The following is an 18000-nucleotide window of genomic DNA, read 5'->3' on the forward strand; positions in this document are numbered from 1 at the left end:
CACCAGCTCTGTTGCCCTTCTCTGGACATCTTCCAGCACTTCAGTGTCTGTCCTGTACTGAGTGAGGGAGGGGCCACAACTCAACACAGGATTTGAGGTCTGACCTCACCAGTGCTGAATACCGGGGGACAATCCCTGCCCTGGTCCTGCTGACCACACTATTGCTGATCCAGGCCAGGATGCCACGGGCCTTCTTGGCCATCTGGGCACAGCTGGCCTGTGTTAAGCTGCTGTCGACCAGCACTCCCAGATCCTTTTCTTGTTCCTTTTCTTGTTCCTTTTGTGTGTTCAACTAGTATCTGGAGTCATGTCTTCAGATAGGTTGGATCATGCTGATAAATGTTTAGAAGCCGTTTTAGCATAAATCAACTATAATTCCTTTAAAACATAACATTAACGTATGTGTCTGAGGTACCTAAATTTGCTTAAAGAAGTTTCTTTCATACCAGTTTCTATCCTTCTGCATCTACCTCTCCAAACAGAAGAAACATACAGTGATAATATACTGGTGCTTAATTATTTATACATAAACATTTTAATCTCATCTGATTTATTTGGGGGCTTTATGAACTGTCTTTAGGTAGAAATGTTTGGCATAGTATCAATTACATATTTGATGTAGAAGTACTTGAGACAATTCAGAATTAGTGTCCTGAATGCCCACTTTTTCTGTGAGCCAAAAAAAACTATTTCAGAAGAGAGTGTTAAGATTATTAAGTAACCTTAACCTCGTTCTAAAGATGTAACACAATTGAATTTTGTATTTTATAAAGAGCTGATAACCTTTACTGGTTAATTTAAATAGTCATCTGCCAAGCAAGGCTACTAGGATTGGCAATACCATGTCATTTTAGTTGCCTTTTTAACTCTGTATCCTATATTCATAAGAGGCTTCATATATGGTTCCAATTTTTGTCTCCAGTAGGAACATTCCAGCATGGCCAGAACAGCACACCATAAATCCTGTGTTCATTGTGTTTCAGGTGCTTGAAAACAATACTATAATGCTCCACTTTCTAACTTAAGTAGCAAACGGCACAGCTTTGTGACTTAACATTCTTTACAGCAATTAAATATCGGGTGAGACTGTTTCAAAGCTATAGCAATCTAATTTTAACCTTAAAAATATTGCACCTTTTCCATTACCTATCCAGCTGAAGTGACATTTTCAAACTACTATAGTAATTCTGCTGCAGTCCTCAAGAATTTAACAAATGCCTACAAATTAAGTCATACTTTCACTACTTGCATGGGGCTTTAGAAGATGCTCAGTACAAGGATATTCTTGTTGCATAACTTAACATTTCAACCTACTACATAACCTTGCAATTTAGGAGCTATTTCATAAAGTGCAGGCTTTGGAGAAGATATACAGAATGGTGTGTCCAAGTATTTCATTTCATTACCTAAAGGTCTAAGCTGGAGCATACAATTCTTTAAAAGATGCATACCACTTCCCTATGATGAAGAAGTGATACGCTCGGACCAATGAATATATAATTAATTACTGATTTCAGCCACCTACTACAAACTGGATGCATGAATAATAAAAACAGAACAATGTCATCTTCTGTCAGTACTCACCAGTTCTGATAGCCAGTGCTTCATCCCTATCACACTGCCTAATTTAAGATCTTAATTTTTCATGCAATTTAAAAAAATATACCATCAAATACCAATAAATTTAGACTTGGGAGAAAAATCCTGATGTCTAACCCTTGCAGATAATACGGTCTTTAACGGAGTTGTACTTATCACAGACTAACTATAGCAGGTCTAGAAAACATGTATGCAAACAATTCCACTGGTTTTAAAGAGAAGTGTCCATAAAGTGATTACTCACTGTTTACCTTGTTCAAGATTACCAGATTGCTCTTAATGTAGTTTTGCATGAAATTAAAATCAATTAGCTGACTCCCAGATATGAAAGGAAAATTTTACAAGAAAATCCTACAGTGTGCTTAGAAAGTTATCAAAAAAGCACTATGTAACTAGGGAGAGGGAGAGAAGGGGAAGGAAAAGAAGGGAAAGGAAAAAGGATAAAGGAAAGAAGAAAAGGAACTTTACAGTGATACAAACTGAACCATTGGAGCTGTTTGTGTACGCACAGAGTAACCAAGTGTAACTGAAGCTGTCAGGTAAATAAAAACTAGGTTTACATCACTGCACTATCAGTGCAGCACATACATTACTATGTGCTAGCTATAGCACAAATAAGTACTCTGTACAAATGTGAAATGCAACTTTTTATACTACTGTTTCTTGTAATCTTCTTAGAAATAAAGATGAAATAGGCTGTCTTGGAAATGCTTCTGCAATCCTTGGAAGGTCAAAAAAGAATGGAAGTTGGGATGAGACAAAAGAACAGAAGCAGATATCACCAAACAGGCTCCTGAATTAGAAAAGTAATATTTAAAAGCCGGTGATTTCCATGACAGCTTCTTTGAAAAAAGATGCACCTGTGGAGCTTTTCATGCAGCTTTAAAAGTGATCATCACTGTATGGAGAGGCATTTCCAACCTACCCTCTGCCAGAGATGTGCAGCTGTGCTTACTAAGGTGCATGAGAATCTCACAGTGTTACATATTACTACTTTATTATGGAAACATGATAATACACACATAATTTAAATCTTTTTCATATTGAAAGACATGCATGCAAAAGGGCAACAGTGAGAAATTTCCAGTTTAGAATCTGCCTTTCTTGAATGTTTGGTTTTGCAACTATATACTGCGTGTAGAACAGAAAACCTACAATCAATTAAAAAAGGTTACTATGAAAAAGTATACATATTATACAATATTTGCATTGTCTAACATCCTTGCACTTTACTTGACTACCTTTACTCTCACTGATTCAGATAGAAGACCACAATGAAAGAAGAATGTACTCACTCTTCCTTTTGTTCTCTCATTGGGAAAACAAAATATTCTGCTTTTAACAAAAATGTATTCTGCACAGCTATAAAGACTAAGGCATAGTTTGTATAGAAGAAGACATAACAAACTTAAAAACAATAAGGAGGCATTGCACAGAATCCATTTTCAGAGCTGAAAATATGTACATTTTCAGTTAATTTCTTTTCCCCAGTTTCCTCCTAATGAAGTTAGTATTTTGAAACATACAAGTATTTAAAAAGTATTTAAACAAAACAGCTTCTATACTAAAGTATTCCAAATAGCAGTTTCTTTCAAATTGTGAGTGCTAAAAATCATTGTTAGTTCTAAAACTGAAATATGAAAGAATCTGGTACTGACCAAGTAGCAGCATAAAAATCTTGTCCTTTTTTCCCCCCATTTTTAATTTCTATTTATCTTGCGTAAATTAAGCAGAGGAAACGGGGATAGGATAGGGTGATATTAATTTTCAAATACAGAATTTGTGTTTTTCCATGGTTATATCTCTGTCAGTTATTTAACATTATACCTGCAAAATTAAAAGTTCACATCATCTCTGAAATACCACGTCCAATGGTTTATATGAAAATTATTTCTTTTTCAACTGTTGACTGCAATAGTTTTGAAGCATTTTGCTCTCCAAACATTCAGAGTGGTCTAGCTTCTTGTTCTCAGTTGCAAAAAATGAAAACAAGAAACAGGATTATTTTATACTCCAACCTGAAATGCTGCAGCCTCTGGCCTGCCCTTCAGCCCTTCCTCTGAAAAGGTCTCCAGGTGCAGTTTGGGTAGCTCCAGGGTGAAGTCATTCGTGGCTGCTGCAGTACACGGCAGCAAGGCCTGATCTCTGACCTAAAGGGAAAAAAACAGCATCAATGGTAATTCCCCTTCAGACACATTAACTGGGATGAACTGGGTCCCCTTGAGCCCACTGAGTGGACTTGCATTGATCGCTGGACCTGAAATCCATGAATAAATTTAGGACTAATTGATTTTTCGTTGCAAATAAATCTCTAATTCAGAGTGCTGGGAGAGAATGTTAAGAAGAAAAAGCATCTTCCCCTGGTCTGAAATGAGAAGAAAAGACACTAAGGGCTCTGTAGCCCAGCTGGCGTATACATTTCACAGATCTGTCGCCTGTAAAAACCTCATAAGAAAAGAAACAGTAATTGTACTTCCAACTGAAACAAACATAAGCTGTGAAATTAAAAAGTTCATGTGATCACATCAATGAGAAGCTGGCATGTGGATTCTGTCTACTATGGTATCAGTCCTCCAGAATAAGGTTCATTTAGAAACAACTCAGTTAAAAGTCAGAATAAAATGAATAATCCACAAACAAAGCAAAATGAACTAACCTGTAGCTTTCCAATTAATGGGGGGCGGGGGGGGTGGGGGCGGGAGGGCCGAAGAAAAAATGTTACTAGATAGCTTATTGCGGACTCGGTGTAAGGCATAACGCACTAAGTGGCATTAATCGACTTCCGCGCAGTTTCTAAGGGCGCCGTTCGGAGCGGGCAGGCGAGGGTTTGCACAAAGCCCGGACAGGCCACGTCCGGGCGGTGTCGGGCAGCCGGACGCGCGCAGCCCGAGCCGCCGGGCCGCCCGCGCGCCGTTGGTGCCGCAGTGCCACCTGCCGGCCGCGCGCGGAGCGCCGCCCGCGCTTTTGTCCGCGGGCACGGCGCGGCACAGCGGGAACGCCGGGCCGCTCCTGGAAACGCGGCCCTGCGCTGCACATCGCAACATGTCGTGAGTCTACCAGCATGGACAGGCGATTATACGCATTTAACGCGCAACTTCCACAGGCACGCCACTTATGTTCACACACCATATGATGCCACACACCCATTTTTCATTCTGTTTAATACAAAAATTACAACGTCCGCCTCCAGGAGATCCCAGCAGTCGGATTTTATTCTAATACAGATGGATAGACACACGTACAAACATACGTTAGTACAAATGAATAGATTAAATCTATTCATTTGGAATACACTGCATCTGTTGAGTAGCAATAGTGAGTACTGCAAAAAAAATTTACTGTTTTAATGACCTAATACACAGTCTAATACTGAAATATATACTGAATATATACTAAAACATATACTAGATATATACCAAATACATATAAATCAATAAATATACCATTTGCTAAGTATTATTTTGCCAAATTTCAGTTTTTGTTAGAAGCTGCCTTGTCCACAAAAATGCACCAAACCTGAATTAAAACATAAATCTATTCATTTTAAATCCCAGATTACTTTTCTGTAACCACAAAATTAGATTCTTGTAAAATGTTGATTATGAGGGAACATATTTCAGATAATAGCAGAGCCTTTGAAATCTGCTCTGATTGAAAGAAGCATGTGCAAATCTACTGATACAAAGAAGAAAAGATTTTATTTTATTCGTTCCTCTGTTCTGTGAGAATAGGGAGCCCTACATTTCCCAGGTTGACCTAAAGAATTCCTGTCAATACCTGTGGCTGCCAAACATATGCACTATGATGCAATTTTTATAACAGGAAAGGTCCTCCACACATTTTTTGCACACATAGTGCACTAGGTTCAGGATACACAGTCCTATGGAACAAACATGCTCTCTGGAGTGTTCTGTCAGCATGTGTAATTCTGGTCAGATGTTAACCTTGCTGAATATAACAAAATACATTGCTTTAAATACAAACACACACACACACACACATACATGCGCACACACACACTGGATTTACATTTTTATAGCTTATATATACACCAACTTTTCAGTGTCTTTGCTGCCAGTATGCACACAGATAAAAGAAAACATTAATGTGGATTAAGGTACTAAGAATTTATCAACATCAAACCACCAGTGTTTTGCCTTCTACCCTTCTGAACCGTAGTCAATAGATCTAAATATTTTACTGCACCCTGGCCAATTCATTGTTTGATGTTTAAAAACTCAAACAGAATCAAAGAAAATTTATTAAATTTCAGCCCCCAAATGAGATACTATTAGCTTTGAAAGTCAAGTTTAACTGCGATATTGATGATTCTCTTTTTTCTGTGACAAAATTCACAAGGGAAATCCCTATGTCAAAGTACAAAAGCAGATTGCTAATACTAGGGGGAAAAAAACAATGTATAAGCAATGTAGGTATAATATATACACACAATACAGACAGGAGAAGTCCTTTTAACCCTATTAGTTTCAAACTCTCTACTTCAGTATTGGGGTCTGACACTCACTGAACAGCAAAATATAAACCATATTTTTTAAATGGCTGCATTGTGGTAAACAAATGCCATTAATACCACTGCATCAGAAAAGTATGTATTAGCTTCTTAAAGAGTATGATTTTTGATATGAGGATTCACAATTAAAAAAACAAACGCAACATTTTTTTGTGTTTGTAAATACTTAGATTGTAGAGAGTACATCTCATTATCAGTATGCATACTGAGAAACTGAAAATTACAGCAGACTTTTCCTTTGAAAAATACTCATGAGGGTTCAGGAAAAATTGTAAGAACAAAAGACTGGGTGTATACTGTACAAATATCACTATATTGTTTCACTAGAAGTGAAAAACATTCCAAGTTGCCTACCAATTCAAGGACTGGAAAGCTATAATGGCCGTGCCTGCATGCAATCATGTTGGATTTTCTGTATGAAACCTTAGTAAAGAACTAATTTAATAACTTCCATCTATTGGCTTTTTGAGATCCAGAAACAAAATGACAGGAGTTGGGAAACTGTATTTTTTCCTCATTCTCTAATGAAGTAAAAACAATACACACATACAAACTTACATTAAAGAAGCATGAGACAAAGATAAAATGGGTAATTTCATTTTTTTTTTAAAAGAGGGTTTTTCTGCAAGCTCAACAGGCAGAAGAACCACCCTATGCAGTTAAGCTTTAAAATGCGATTTTCAGAGCTTTTTTGTATTTAATGACATTTTCTTTCCTCCATATGAAATATAAAGCAGGACCACATAGTCGGAAAGGTCTCCCTAAGCTAGAGAGCTTAATGTTAAAATCTAAACCAACTATTCAGCTGATCAGGCTTATTGCAATGATTAAAAATGTCTAAAGCTGGTTTCACTTCCCTGTACTCTAAAATTAATATAGAGAAAAAATATATAAATTTATATTTATCCAGTGCTAGTGAAGGTTTTGGCCATTTCTGATTTTGGTAAACATAATTTTAGCTGATACTGTGAAAAGTTGCAAGAATGATTTTATACAGAGTATAGTTAAGTACTGTGACAGTATGCTTCTAAATATGATCATTAGATTTTTCAGTTTAGACATATATAAATACTATCTGAAAACAGGCAAAATCACAAATGGATCCACACAACTCTACTACAATACTCACAGCATTTTAAAATAAAGAAGAGTGACTTATGACAGTGTTTAACTTTTTAATTAATTAAGAGAGCAACAAAGAAGACAACACTATAGCCACTCAATTTAAAATCAATAAAGTACTCATTAATTCAGATCAAAGCTGAAACTGAATAATAAACTGAAGTTACATTATTGACCGAACCAAGCTGTAGAATTTGATGGGCTAATTCTACATGTCCAAAAATGAACTTTAAAATTTTCTGCTGCTCAAGATAACAATAGTTTTGTCTACAGTCCACTGTGGTGCTCACTTCAGTTTTTCCATGCACAGTTTGATGCGGTATGTCCAGTTATGCCAATAGAGACAGTACTGAATGTTAGCAAGTTGTAAATGGTAGAAGAATGTGCTTCCTAATGTCTTTTCCCAGTTGCTATCTGACTGGTACAACAAACCTGAGATTTTAGTTTCTATTTTGTTCCTAAATCAATGCTTTCTTATGGTGAAAAGAAAATAAAAATTATTTATGGATATAAACTTCACAATGTAAGCTATATATCAGAACATTTTATAAGTTCAAAGTTCATCAACTCTGCATTTAAAACATACTGATTTTTGGGCTTATTTTACTTTCATTTCCTACTACTTTTTTAATAGCATATTATCTGCAATTTAAAGAGCAGAACAAGATCTACAGTGATTTGGCCACAAGTGAATGAAAAACAGTGATTTAACCTGTTTGTCTTTGAGATGACCATATTGCTGATTTAACAGAAGCTGCAAATACAGAAATCATTCTAAAAGAGTACAAGCAAAATGGTTTCTACCACACTGCTGTGTGTTCTGCATGTGACATGCAATAGGCAAAAATGAGTTTACAACTTTTTGAAAGAAGAAAGAAGTTTGAATGCAAACCACATCTTAGTCTTAACCACAGTCTTGCAAGCATGTGGCCGATTTAGAGGCATAGTGTCTGTACCTCCAGGGCAACCCGCAGGGTGGGGCCATATTACACAAGTTAAGAACATGCACATCTGCTGGACACTGTCCTTCGCCATGGGAAGCAATTTAACAGAAGTAAGTTACATAGTAACTGATTTCAATGGGCAAGTCTTTGTTATAGTGTTATACAAATGATAATAGAACTAAGAACACTAACAAAAAATTATATACATTGTTGGATAGAATTAAACCTTCATGAACACGTCCTAATTTTTTTTATGTTTAGTATGAATTGTTGATGTTTTCTTACTCTCTATTAAAAATACAAATGAATATACAGGAAGTTGCACCAACAATAATACTGATCTTGATAACAGTAGTTCTTCACGTAAGTTGCTGATACAGATTATTTTCCTCATGATACATTCATATACTGTGGACTCTGTAGAAAACCGTGATCAACCTAAGTGTTATCCATTTAAGGGAATACAGACTCCAAATTTTTTGCGGTGGAATTTGCCACAAGTAATATCCAAAGAAGTACATCCCACAGCACCCTGTCAGATCAAAGAGTCAATCTGTTAATATTGGTTGGTCTTAACACCAGAGTCTGAGTCTGCTCTGAAAGTAAGGAAATTACTACAAGAAGTGTATATTCATCTTATTGAATGAGGGCCTATATAATTTTAGATACAATATTTTCCAACAGGATGTTTCAGTGATCAAGGATCACTCCAGAAGTAAAGAAACTGCATGTGACAAGACTGCATATCTTAAACTGAAGGCACTTTAAATCAAACATCTAAAAACTGGAAAACTATAGCCACAATTAGAGAGAGAATGAGGTGAGGAATGATATTTGGAACCAAATTAGTCAATTGAACTGCAAAAACACCCCATCAAACCTTTTTTTTTTTCCCCCAAGAAGGATAAAAATCAAACTACACCAAATCAGAATGTATTTTGCTTAGACAAGCGTGTGTTATAGGAGGGAAAGGGAAAAGAGATACATGGTACAGTTGAAAGGATACTTACTACATGCCCATCACAGTTAGGTTTGAGTAGTCATTAAAAGCCATCCCATCATTGCACGCTCATTCATCAAAAGAAGAAATACATCCTCAAATCCAAGGGTCTGACTTTAGTTGATAGTGGAGGTTTAAATAGCATTTTGACATACCTTACTGTAGGTAGCCATACATTATCGCAATTAGTTATACAGAATATTTACCTCAATAGAATAACTACTGAAAATTTCTGTATTAGCATACAGATTCAGTGACTATCCTTTCTGATTACCGCCATACAAATCTGTATTTAATTACGAAACAAGCCATTTCACAGGTGGTTTCTAAGAGAACATTAATTACTGCATAACAGTATTTGTGTAAGGAGACATTTCTCATAAAACTGATGTTTTGGGTGTGCTTGGCTTTTTTTTTCAGCTTTTTTTTTTCCCTTCAAGACTAGTCAAGATTATGGAAATTAATTTTCAGAGCTGAGTACCATCCCAGAATTACCTTTAAGATTAATTCATGCTTTCTCATATTACTACATACACAGACTACATGGTCTGTTGAATAAGATCTGATCCTGAGTTGGTTTTTTGCAAATGTTGACCATGGCACCTAAGCTTCTCTGTAGCTGCAAGATGGATACTATAATACAGCCCCTATGAAAAGATTTCAGTGACCTTGGGCTGAAAACAAACCTATGTCTGGAGAAAATAACAGTTAATGTATCCAATAATTCCACAATTCTCTGAACAAGGATTTCTCCTTACTGAAGGCAAACTATACACTATTCAGCCTTTAAAAAAAAAAACAAACTAACTAAAAGAAAACCCACCTCAACCAACAGATACAAAACAATCCACCACCCAAAAAAACCAAAAAAACACCCTAAAACCAACAAAGAAAACCAAAAGACGAAGACAAATGCATCCTGAAATTAGTTATTTTGAGATGTCGAAACTGAAAACAGTTAAACACATGGATATGACATTCGGCAATGTCTTATCTTTACTTTGTGAAGGTTTTTAAATCCCTCTTGAGCTGGAGTACCATTTTTAGCTTGGCTAGGTCAGAATGACACTGAACAATATGAGTGATGACACACTAGACAGCTATATGGACAGAGTTGTCATCAGCAAGCCAGCTGTGCTAACACCTGTATGTCCTGCACAACTGATCTTTAGGAACATGGATCAAGAAAGTCAGATTACTAGGAGGGGAAACAAAAGTCATTCATCACACACTGAAATTAAGAAGCACTCATTTGAGATGCAGGAGGAGAAAAAGTAATGTTTTTACTGCATTTTTTTCTTACCACAGAGAAATAATAACTGGTTTCCTACTATAAATTTCTTCCAGGAGTTACTTAGAATTTTAACAAACTAATTGGGTTTTCTTTGTGATTTTTTTGCATGTACACATACTCACTGTTTCAACAGGCTTGTGATAGGGCCACTTGAGAACAACCGAGGACCACAGTGATGCACAGACTTTGAGCACACACGCAAGCAGGCTTCACCCTTAATATTAATGTGTCTAACACACAGAAAAACCATATTGGGAGCTTCATTAGGCTAAGCAAAAAAAATTAAGTTGAGATCTCTAAAACAAGGGTTATTAAATCATTATTGAGATAACTAAATAATATGATGGACTGTAGATCCCAGTTAACTGAGAGAAATGTGGCTAAAAAGTGTACCTAAATGTGACAGGTCATATCTACTGGAGTATGACTGAGGCAGCTAACTTAAGACTCATAACTGTTCTCTTCTTCCAGGACCTGATCAATTTGTGGTCTCCTTGCTGCAACTAACAATTATTGCCACTTATACTGAGTGTTTTTACTGATGTAGTCACTTGTATACAGACTTAAACCTATTGTAAATTAATTCCTTGCAGGCCATAAAACTGTCATCATAAGGAAATGCATTTGATTGTTATGGACCACATCAGAAATAACAATCTACTGCTAAAACCTTACTAATTCTCACGTATTCAGTGACCTCACCCCATCTCCAACTGCTTTGTGCTGTATTATAAAAAGCCAAACCATTAAATTAGATAAAGAAAGATAATTCTGTCTTTATATTTTTTACAAACATATAATTGGATGGGTGATACAGTGTTCATATTTTTTTTCAACTGATAGAACCATGGGACCCAGATCTCATAGTTTAGGGACATTTCAGAGGAGACAACAGGGGTGGCAGTGAGGCAGTGAAACACAACAGTGGAAGGATTTCAAGGCATGACTGCTGACAGGTCTGCATGGAAGTTGTTCTGCTAGCTAGCATATGAACCTTTCAATCAGCAGAAGTGAAGTGCACTACAGAAGTGGACAAAGAGTAATTTTTCTGACCAAGTGCCAGAAGGAAAAGAGCACACTGGATAGCTGCTTTGATCCCTGACCTGTCCCAAAGTGTCAGAATGAGTATGTTGCTAACTGGTATTGAGAAAAACAGTGTGTACATTTTATTTTATTAACCTGCTTAAACAGCCGAATCCTAAGAGCCAGGACAGGCTGAAAACTATGATAGAATAAGCTTGTCTAGTTTTTAATAGTTAAGAGTACAAGGAGAGACAAACAATTTTCTGTCACTGTGAAGGCTGGCTCGCTGGAATGACTTTTGCATGGTAGCATGTAGCAGAGGCTAAACATAGAGAACAGGGATTTAGGCAGGCTGAAAAGGAGGCAGCTATAGTAGTGTACCAAGTGCAGCCTCTGTGAGGACAGATGAGTGCAGGACAAAGTTGGTTCCGGATACCTCTGGTTCCACACTCAGCACAGGTCACAGCTAAGCCCCACTGCCCTGCTGGTAGCACCTCTGTGAAAATGAATTTAAGAACGGAAAAAACCCACCACACAGGGGGAGAAGGAAGGAAGAAAAAGACTGAACATCAAAGTCAGAGAAGAAGTGTAGAAGAAATGCTTGAGGCACTGGATTAGGTATTTCCCTGTAGCCCAGAGAGAGGACTATGCTGGAGCACATGTCCACATCATATTCCATGAAGGATCCCATGCCAGAGCAGGTGGATAGTTCCTGAAGGAATTGAAGGCCATGGAAAGTCCACACTGAAGCAGATATTCTTGAAGGATGGCAGCCCACATGGAGAGCCCACAGTGATGCAGGGAAACAGCATGAGGAGAGTTGCTGTGGACTGACTGCAAGCCCCTGTGCCTCACAGTATGAGCAGAGGAGTCACAAGTGAAGCTAAGATTAAAAGGCAGGATAATGTTTCTAACTCTCCAAATCTACTTCAAAAATAAATTAAAATAATTTCCTTAAGTCAACTGTTTTACCTGTGATAATAACTACTATGCAATGTCTCTATCTAGATCTCAACACATGAATTTTCTCATCCTGTTTTGTCCCCCTGTCCTGCTGAGGGGAATAAGAGAGTATCTGGGTGGGCATCAGGCTGCTGGCCAAGGCTAATCCACTACAAACACTCCAACTGAGGAGCAATACAAGGGAAAGGCTGGCAATTTTAGCAGAGATAGTGTAAAATGATTTCTTCCTCTGATGGGACTACAGGACCACAGAATCACAGAATATTCTGAGTTGGAAAGGACCCACAAAGATCATCAAGTCCACTCTTAAATGAATGGCCCATAAAGGGATAGAACCCACAACCTTGGCATTATTACCTATATATATATATATAGGTAATATATATAACTAATATATATATATATATATATATAACTAATAGATAATGTTAAAGAATCTAGTTATAGAAAATGAATAGATCTAATGTCTCTTGCACTGTTTATACAAGCAGAATATTAAGAAGTAGAGAAGAAATTAGTAATGGAATACAGTTTATCAGCAAGCATAACAAGGGTCTATTTATAACAAAAATAAGCTCAACTTTTCGAGGGGAAAGTGTTTCAAGAAATAACTTATTTTTCATACATAAATAAAGGACTGCCCATGGGTTTAAAAATGACATGTTCTTAAATGTTTTTTCTTTTTATAAGAAGACTTTTTAAGAAAACTCTTTATGTTTGAATGTCAAGTAGATGGAATTTCCTTTCAGAACTCTTTCGGAAAAATTTTATTTATTTCTGTTGCTGTCATTTTGCTATTACCGTTTTGTAATCTTCAGTATTTTGAGAATAAAACTGAAACAAACCATAATCCTCTTAAGGTCTCTGTTTGCCCTTGGTGATATTCTATTTTGGTTTTTTTAATTTGTTAAAACATCCACTTTGCATTTAGGTATTTGTCCATAATATTTAGATGGTGTAAGATGAAGAAAAGTTCTCTTATTTTATCAGGAACTTTTGTGGAAATAATTCAGCTCCAGGAGTAGGATAAAGATTGCTAATGTGACAAGACCCAAGAAAAGACAAAAAATAACCTTCAACAGAACATCTTGTAATTTATGAAGGACACAGAACTAGTTGCTAAAAATATTTTCACTCTTAGCATATCCAGTGCTCAAGCTCTTCAACAGTTATGCTTCATAAATATTCATGAAGATTAAAAAGGTAGTTCTGCAATGGTCTTGAAAGAATCATTCTGGGCACAAGCATGCTTCGGCAAAGTCAAATGTATGATACTAGATGTTCCATCCAGTCACCGTGTGGGGCAGAAAGTGGTGTAAATGATCCCCGGTCTAGCGGTATATTAGAAGCATGCACAGAGATTGTCTCCTTCGGCTCTGATTTCTCTTACTTTGTTTGCTGAATGTCACACCCCGGTATACCCAAAGGCAGATGATCTAGTACCTACATTGCTGACTTCTGGAATTCTTGTAGGGATAGAATACAGACAGGAATGAGGCCACTTTAACGGACCAGAGTATACTGTCTTATCCTGAGTCTAACTAAGATTACTAAGGATGTCTGTAAAATCCCTCTGAGATCTATAGGTAAAAATTTAGCATTATGCATTAATAATACAGATTTTGAAGTGATGCAGTGGAATTTTGTGGATATTTGCTCGTGAATACATCAACACAGAAATATCAAAACCTTCAATTTCAAACTCCCGTAAGTATAACTGCAGTTAATAGTAGTACTAGTCCAACTTCAGATGATTCTGAACTTTAACCATTTTCTTTTCTTAAAACGAAAGTAATTCCCAGAATTTCTAGTGGAGTAAGATAGGCTTATGGTTCCTTTACTAGTACTTAATCCACTTCTTCACATTCTGATTGTTCACTGAGTGAGAAACCCTTTAAAAATAACAGTGTAAACTTTATAGTTTACACACAAGCCATGTTCACTAATGCTAGGTAATTAGTTACCATTATGATGTAGGGTTTACATTTCAGATATTTCCCAAACAAAATCAATAACTTACCTCTGTTCTTCTAGGAGAAATGGTACATCAAATTATGAATGATTTACAATTAATTTTTTTTAGTTCCTCCTGAAAGGAGCATCCTGACGTTTCTAATTCTTATGTTTTCCTCATTCTTTAGGTTGACAAACCAGAAAGGATAAATTATTTTGCTACTCACTAATGTGCTATGTGGGCCGAAGAACTATGTACACCAAAAATTAAGAAGCAATATGGTAACTAAAATTTTCAAAAAATAGATGGCTGTTTCTCAATCAATTCACTGCATCAGGTTAATCATTACTAAGCATGTGACCTTCTCTATAGCCTTTCCCCAAACACTGCAATCTTTGTGCATTGCTTTCAAAACCAAAATGTAACCTTGCAATCCAGAACAACAAATTCTGAATGCCAAGGACATTACATGTACCTCTTACTGAAAAAACGCAACACTTTCTGCATGACATTAATTTTCAAGCTTAAGAGAAGCCAGTAGGAAAAACGTGGGAGCAAAAAGAAAGACAGTCTCTACCAGCACAGTTTGCTGCAGCTAAAATACACAGTTTTAGGTTCTGTCACTTTCTTGAACATTAAAGGAAAGAAAGACTTGAAAAAAGTATCTGAAAATTAAATTAGTTTTGGTGAACACAAAAACCAAAATGAAGAATAGATTCCCATGTTGCTGTGAATTCAAGATGTGATAAGGGAAATTAACACTCCAAGGTAATAAAAACACTTACTTTGCTCTGTGTTGCTCTAGACTGAAAACAGTTAAGACAGCAATCAACAACTAGAGCTACAGTTAAAACCAGTCCTTTCACCTAAATAATTAATATATAAAGCTTTGTTGGAATTTCAAATGATGCTATACCAGGGCAAAATAGTGCAAGTCACAGAGACTACTTAAGATTATTACTCAATTTAAAAAATGTCCTCAAAAAATATCATGAAGCTTCTGACTGCAGGTTACAACTTACTCTTTTCCTTATTTTTTTATCATATATCAAAGACTAAAGTAGCATGCACAAAGCCATATGTTTTATGGCCACCATGTATGTAACATCACCAAATGACCTCTGACTTACACAGCAGATCCACAGAAATTGTCAGCTGTTTGGATGTTCAATAGTCTTCACTTGGTAACCAGAAATAGTGCTCTCAGTGATTAAGGGAAGGAAAGTGGATTTTGTAGTAAGTTTTATATTAAAAATAAGAAGTTTGTGTACTATAAAATTTTATTTTATTTCAGTAAAAATGAATAGTTTTTTAGCATAAAAGAAGTTGAAAGTGGAAACAAACTCTAAGGAAAAGAAGCCACTTTAGAATTTCTACTCCTCTCCTTCCCTGAGCAAAAGCAATGGTAAAACTTTGATATGTTTAGAATTACAAATCAGAGGAATCACTTTAAATTCTTACCTTATGCAGAGTGTCTTCCACAGATTTCATATGACTAATGATCAATTCTTTATCTCTATTACAAGAGAAAAAAAGAGGTAGATCATAGAACTGAAACTCAACTGATTTAGAAATTAATTTTCTGCTACTTTTTAGCTATCATGTCTTTTCAAATAATTGTTGGTAACTCTTAAGTATTATGTTTTTGTCTCTCCTTTTTATATCCCCAATGCAAACTTTAAGAAATAGTTTATGTACCACTATTTGGCATGTTTCTATATGAAATTTGCTTTTGTTGTGGACTACCAATTAAACTAGCTGTAATTATGGGCATATTAATGAACAACTAATGTGTTCTTGGAGAGTTTTAGATATTAAGGGCATATTGAATGGAGTCTTCTAGCAGGAAGAGAGTGCATTCTCATACGTTGCCCAAAAAAGTCCAGCCAAGGATCCTATCCTTACAATAGGGAGGTTTGGAGAATGAAACAATTCTCTAATGCCCTTTTGTAGATTAGGGCTTCAGTAAGAAAGACAGCTTTCATTAGTTATGCTGTCATGAAGAACCTTGGCCTCAACTCACGACTGACAGAAATAGAACTGAAGTTGCATAATACCGTATGACTAAGGAGAAAGGACAGCATGACCAACAAAACAACATAGGAAGTCAAAAGGAATCCATGCCAGAAAAGCAGTGTAGTGGTTTAGTTCTCTTCTATTACCCTCTGTGGGATAAGGATCAGAAGAAATTACACCTAATAATACACCTTGGTATTTCAGGACTGTCTTTTATTTTGCCAGTTATGTGTATATTTGGTTTGAGCTTTTACAATACCTAAACCAGAATTCACAGAATCAGTATAATTTAGGTTGGAAAAGACCTGTAAGATCACTGAGTCCCACCATTATCCCAGCACTGCCAAGCCCACCACCAAACTGTGTCCCCAAAGTCCTCATCTACACATCTTTTAAATACCTCCAGACTCCACAACTTCCCTGGGCAGCCTGTTCCAATGCCTGACAATCCTCTCAGGGAAGAATTTTTTCCTAATATCCAATATAAACCTCTCTTGACACAATCAGAGGCCATTTCCTCTTGTCCTATCACTTTTTACTTGGGAGAACAGACCAAGCCCCACTTCACTACAACCTCCTTTCAGGTAGCTATAGAGAGCAATAAGGTCTTCTCTCAGCCTCTTTTTCTCCAGTCAAAATCATGGCATTCTTCCCCATGGAATCAATGCTGCTTTGTCATTTCTTGATTCATATTATCTTAACAGAAAATACAGGAAGGTGGCCAGAAGTGTAGAACTGGCTTTTACACTTCTAATAAGGCCACACAGAATTTTCTTTTTTCAGGATCCTGCCTTTCTTTGGACTAGATTGACAGGGTACTTGGTTGTTGGCTGGGGTTAAACCACAATACAGAGAAATTACCAAAAGCCTACTGAATTTTTGTCAGGTTCACTGTTTCAGACACTTTTATTAATATTGCTTCTTACTCAGGAGAAAAGTGGAAAGAACTGTTGGCCACCACTAAAAGAAAATCAAGACAGCCATTCTCAGAACAAGCTAGACATCTTACTGTCTTTTAAAGCTCCACAAAAATTTAGGGAAGAAATTGAAAGACACCCATGCATTGCTTACAATCACCTAGGTCATGGAATAGATATTAAAATAAGATTTTCTGGATAAGACCAAAGTCTATTCACTTTGCTTACATGTTCCAAAGGAAAAAAAAGACACTTGCACTTGTTATGAAGAGTTGGTAGAACAATGACTGGTTTGGGAATTTTCACAATAGAAAAACCTTTTCTAAATACAAGGATGGCCATAGGGAACGATCCTTACTGGAGTGCATAATATAGGTTGGGCTAGGGTGAAAAGGGGAAAGCTTTTGAGAACAAATCCTTCTTCGGGTCATAATCTGCTTTGATACATTTATACCAAATATATTGTCATTTTAATTAGCTTGTTAAATATATCACTATATTAATTACATTCTTTTGCTGGCGCATAAACCCCTTAAAGCTTCTAAACTATTGTTCTTCAGAGGTCAAATATACTCCAGGTATAATGAGAAATTTTAATTTTAAATTGAACTTTTTTTAAATCTAGGCCATGAACCAA

At 36.4% G+C, this 18000-nt stretch overlaps 1 protein-coding gene across 3 annotated transcripts in view; it reads right to left on the bottom strand.

Moving 5' to 3' along the window:
• CCDC171 (coiled-coil domain containing 171) overlaps positions 1 to 18000 on the bottom strand; it is a 157972-nt gene that overhangs the window by 39436 nt on the left and 100536 nt on the right. For 2 of the 3 annotated variants that reach the window (XM_032095779.1, XM_032095778.1), the window contains exons 22-23: positions 15892 to 15946; positions 3618 to 3749 (exon numbers count right to left, since the gene is read on the bottom strand). In XM_032095779.1, coding sequence (XP_031951670.1) covers positions 3618 to 3749; positions 15892 to 15946 — 187 coding nt within the window. Of the gene's footprint in view, positions 1 to 3617; positions 3750 to 9604; positions 11594 to 15891; positions 15947 to 18000 lie in introns of those variants that run through there. The other variant, XM_032095782.1, reaches the window with a different exon arrangement.

Source organism: Corvus moneduloides, chromosome Z (assembly GCF_009650955.1).
Source record: "Corvus moneduloides isolate bCorMon1 chromosome Z, bCorMon1.pri, whole genome shotgun sequence".
Lineage (NCBI taxonomy): Eukaryota > Metazoa > Chordata > Aves > Passeriformes > Corvidae > Corvus > Corvus moneduloides.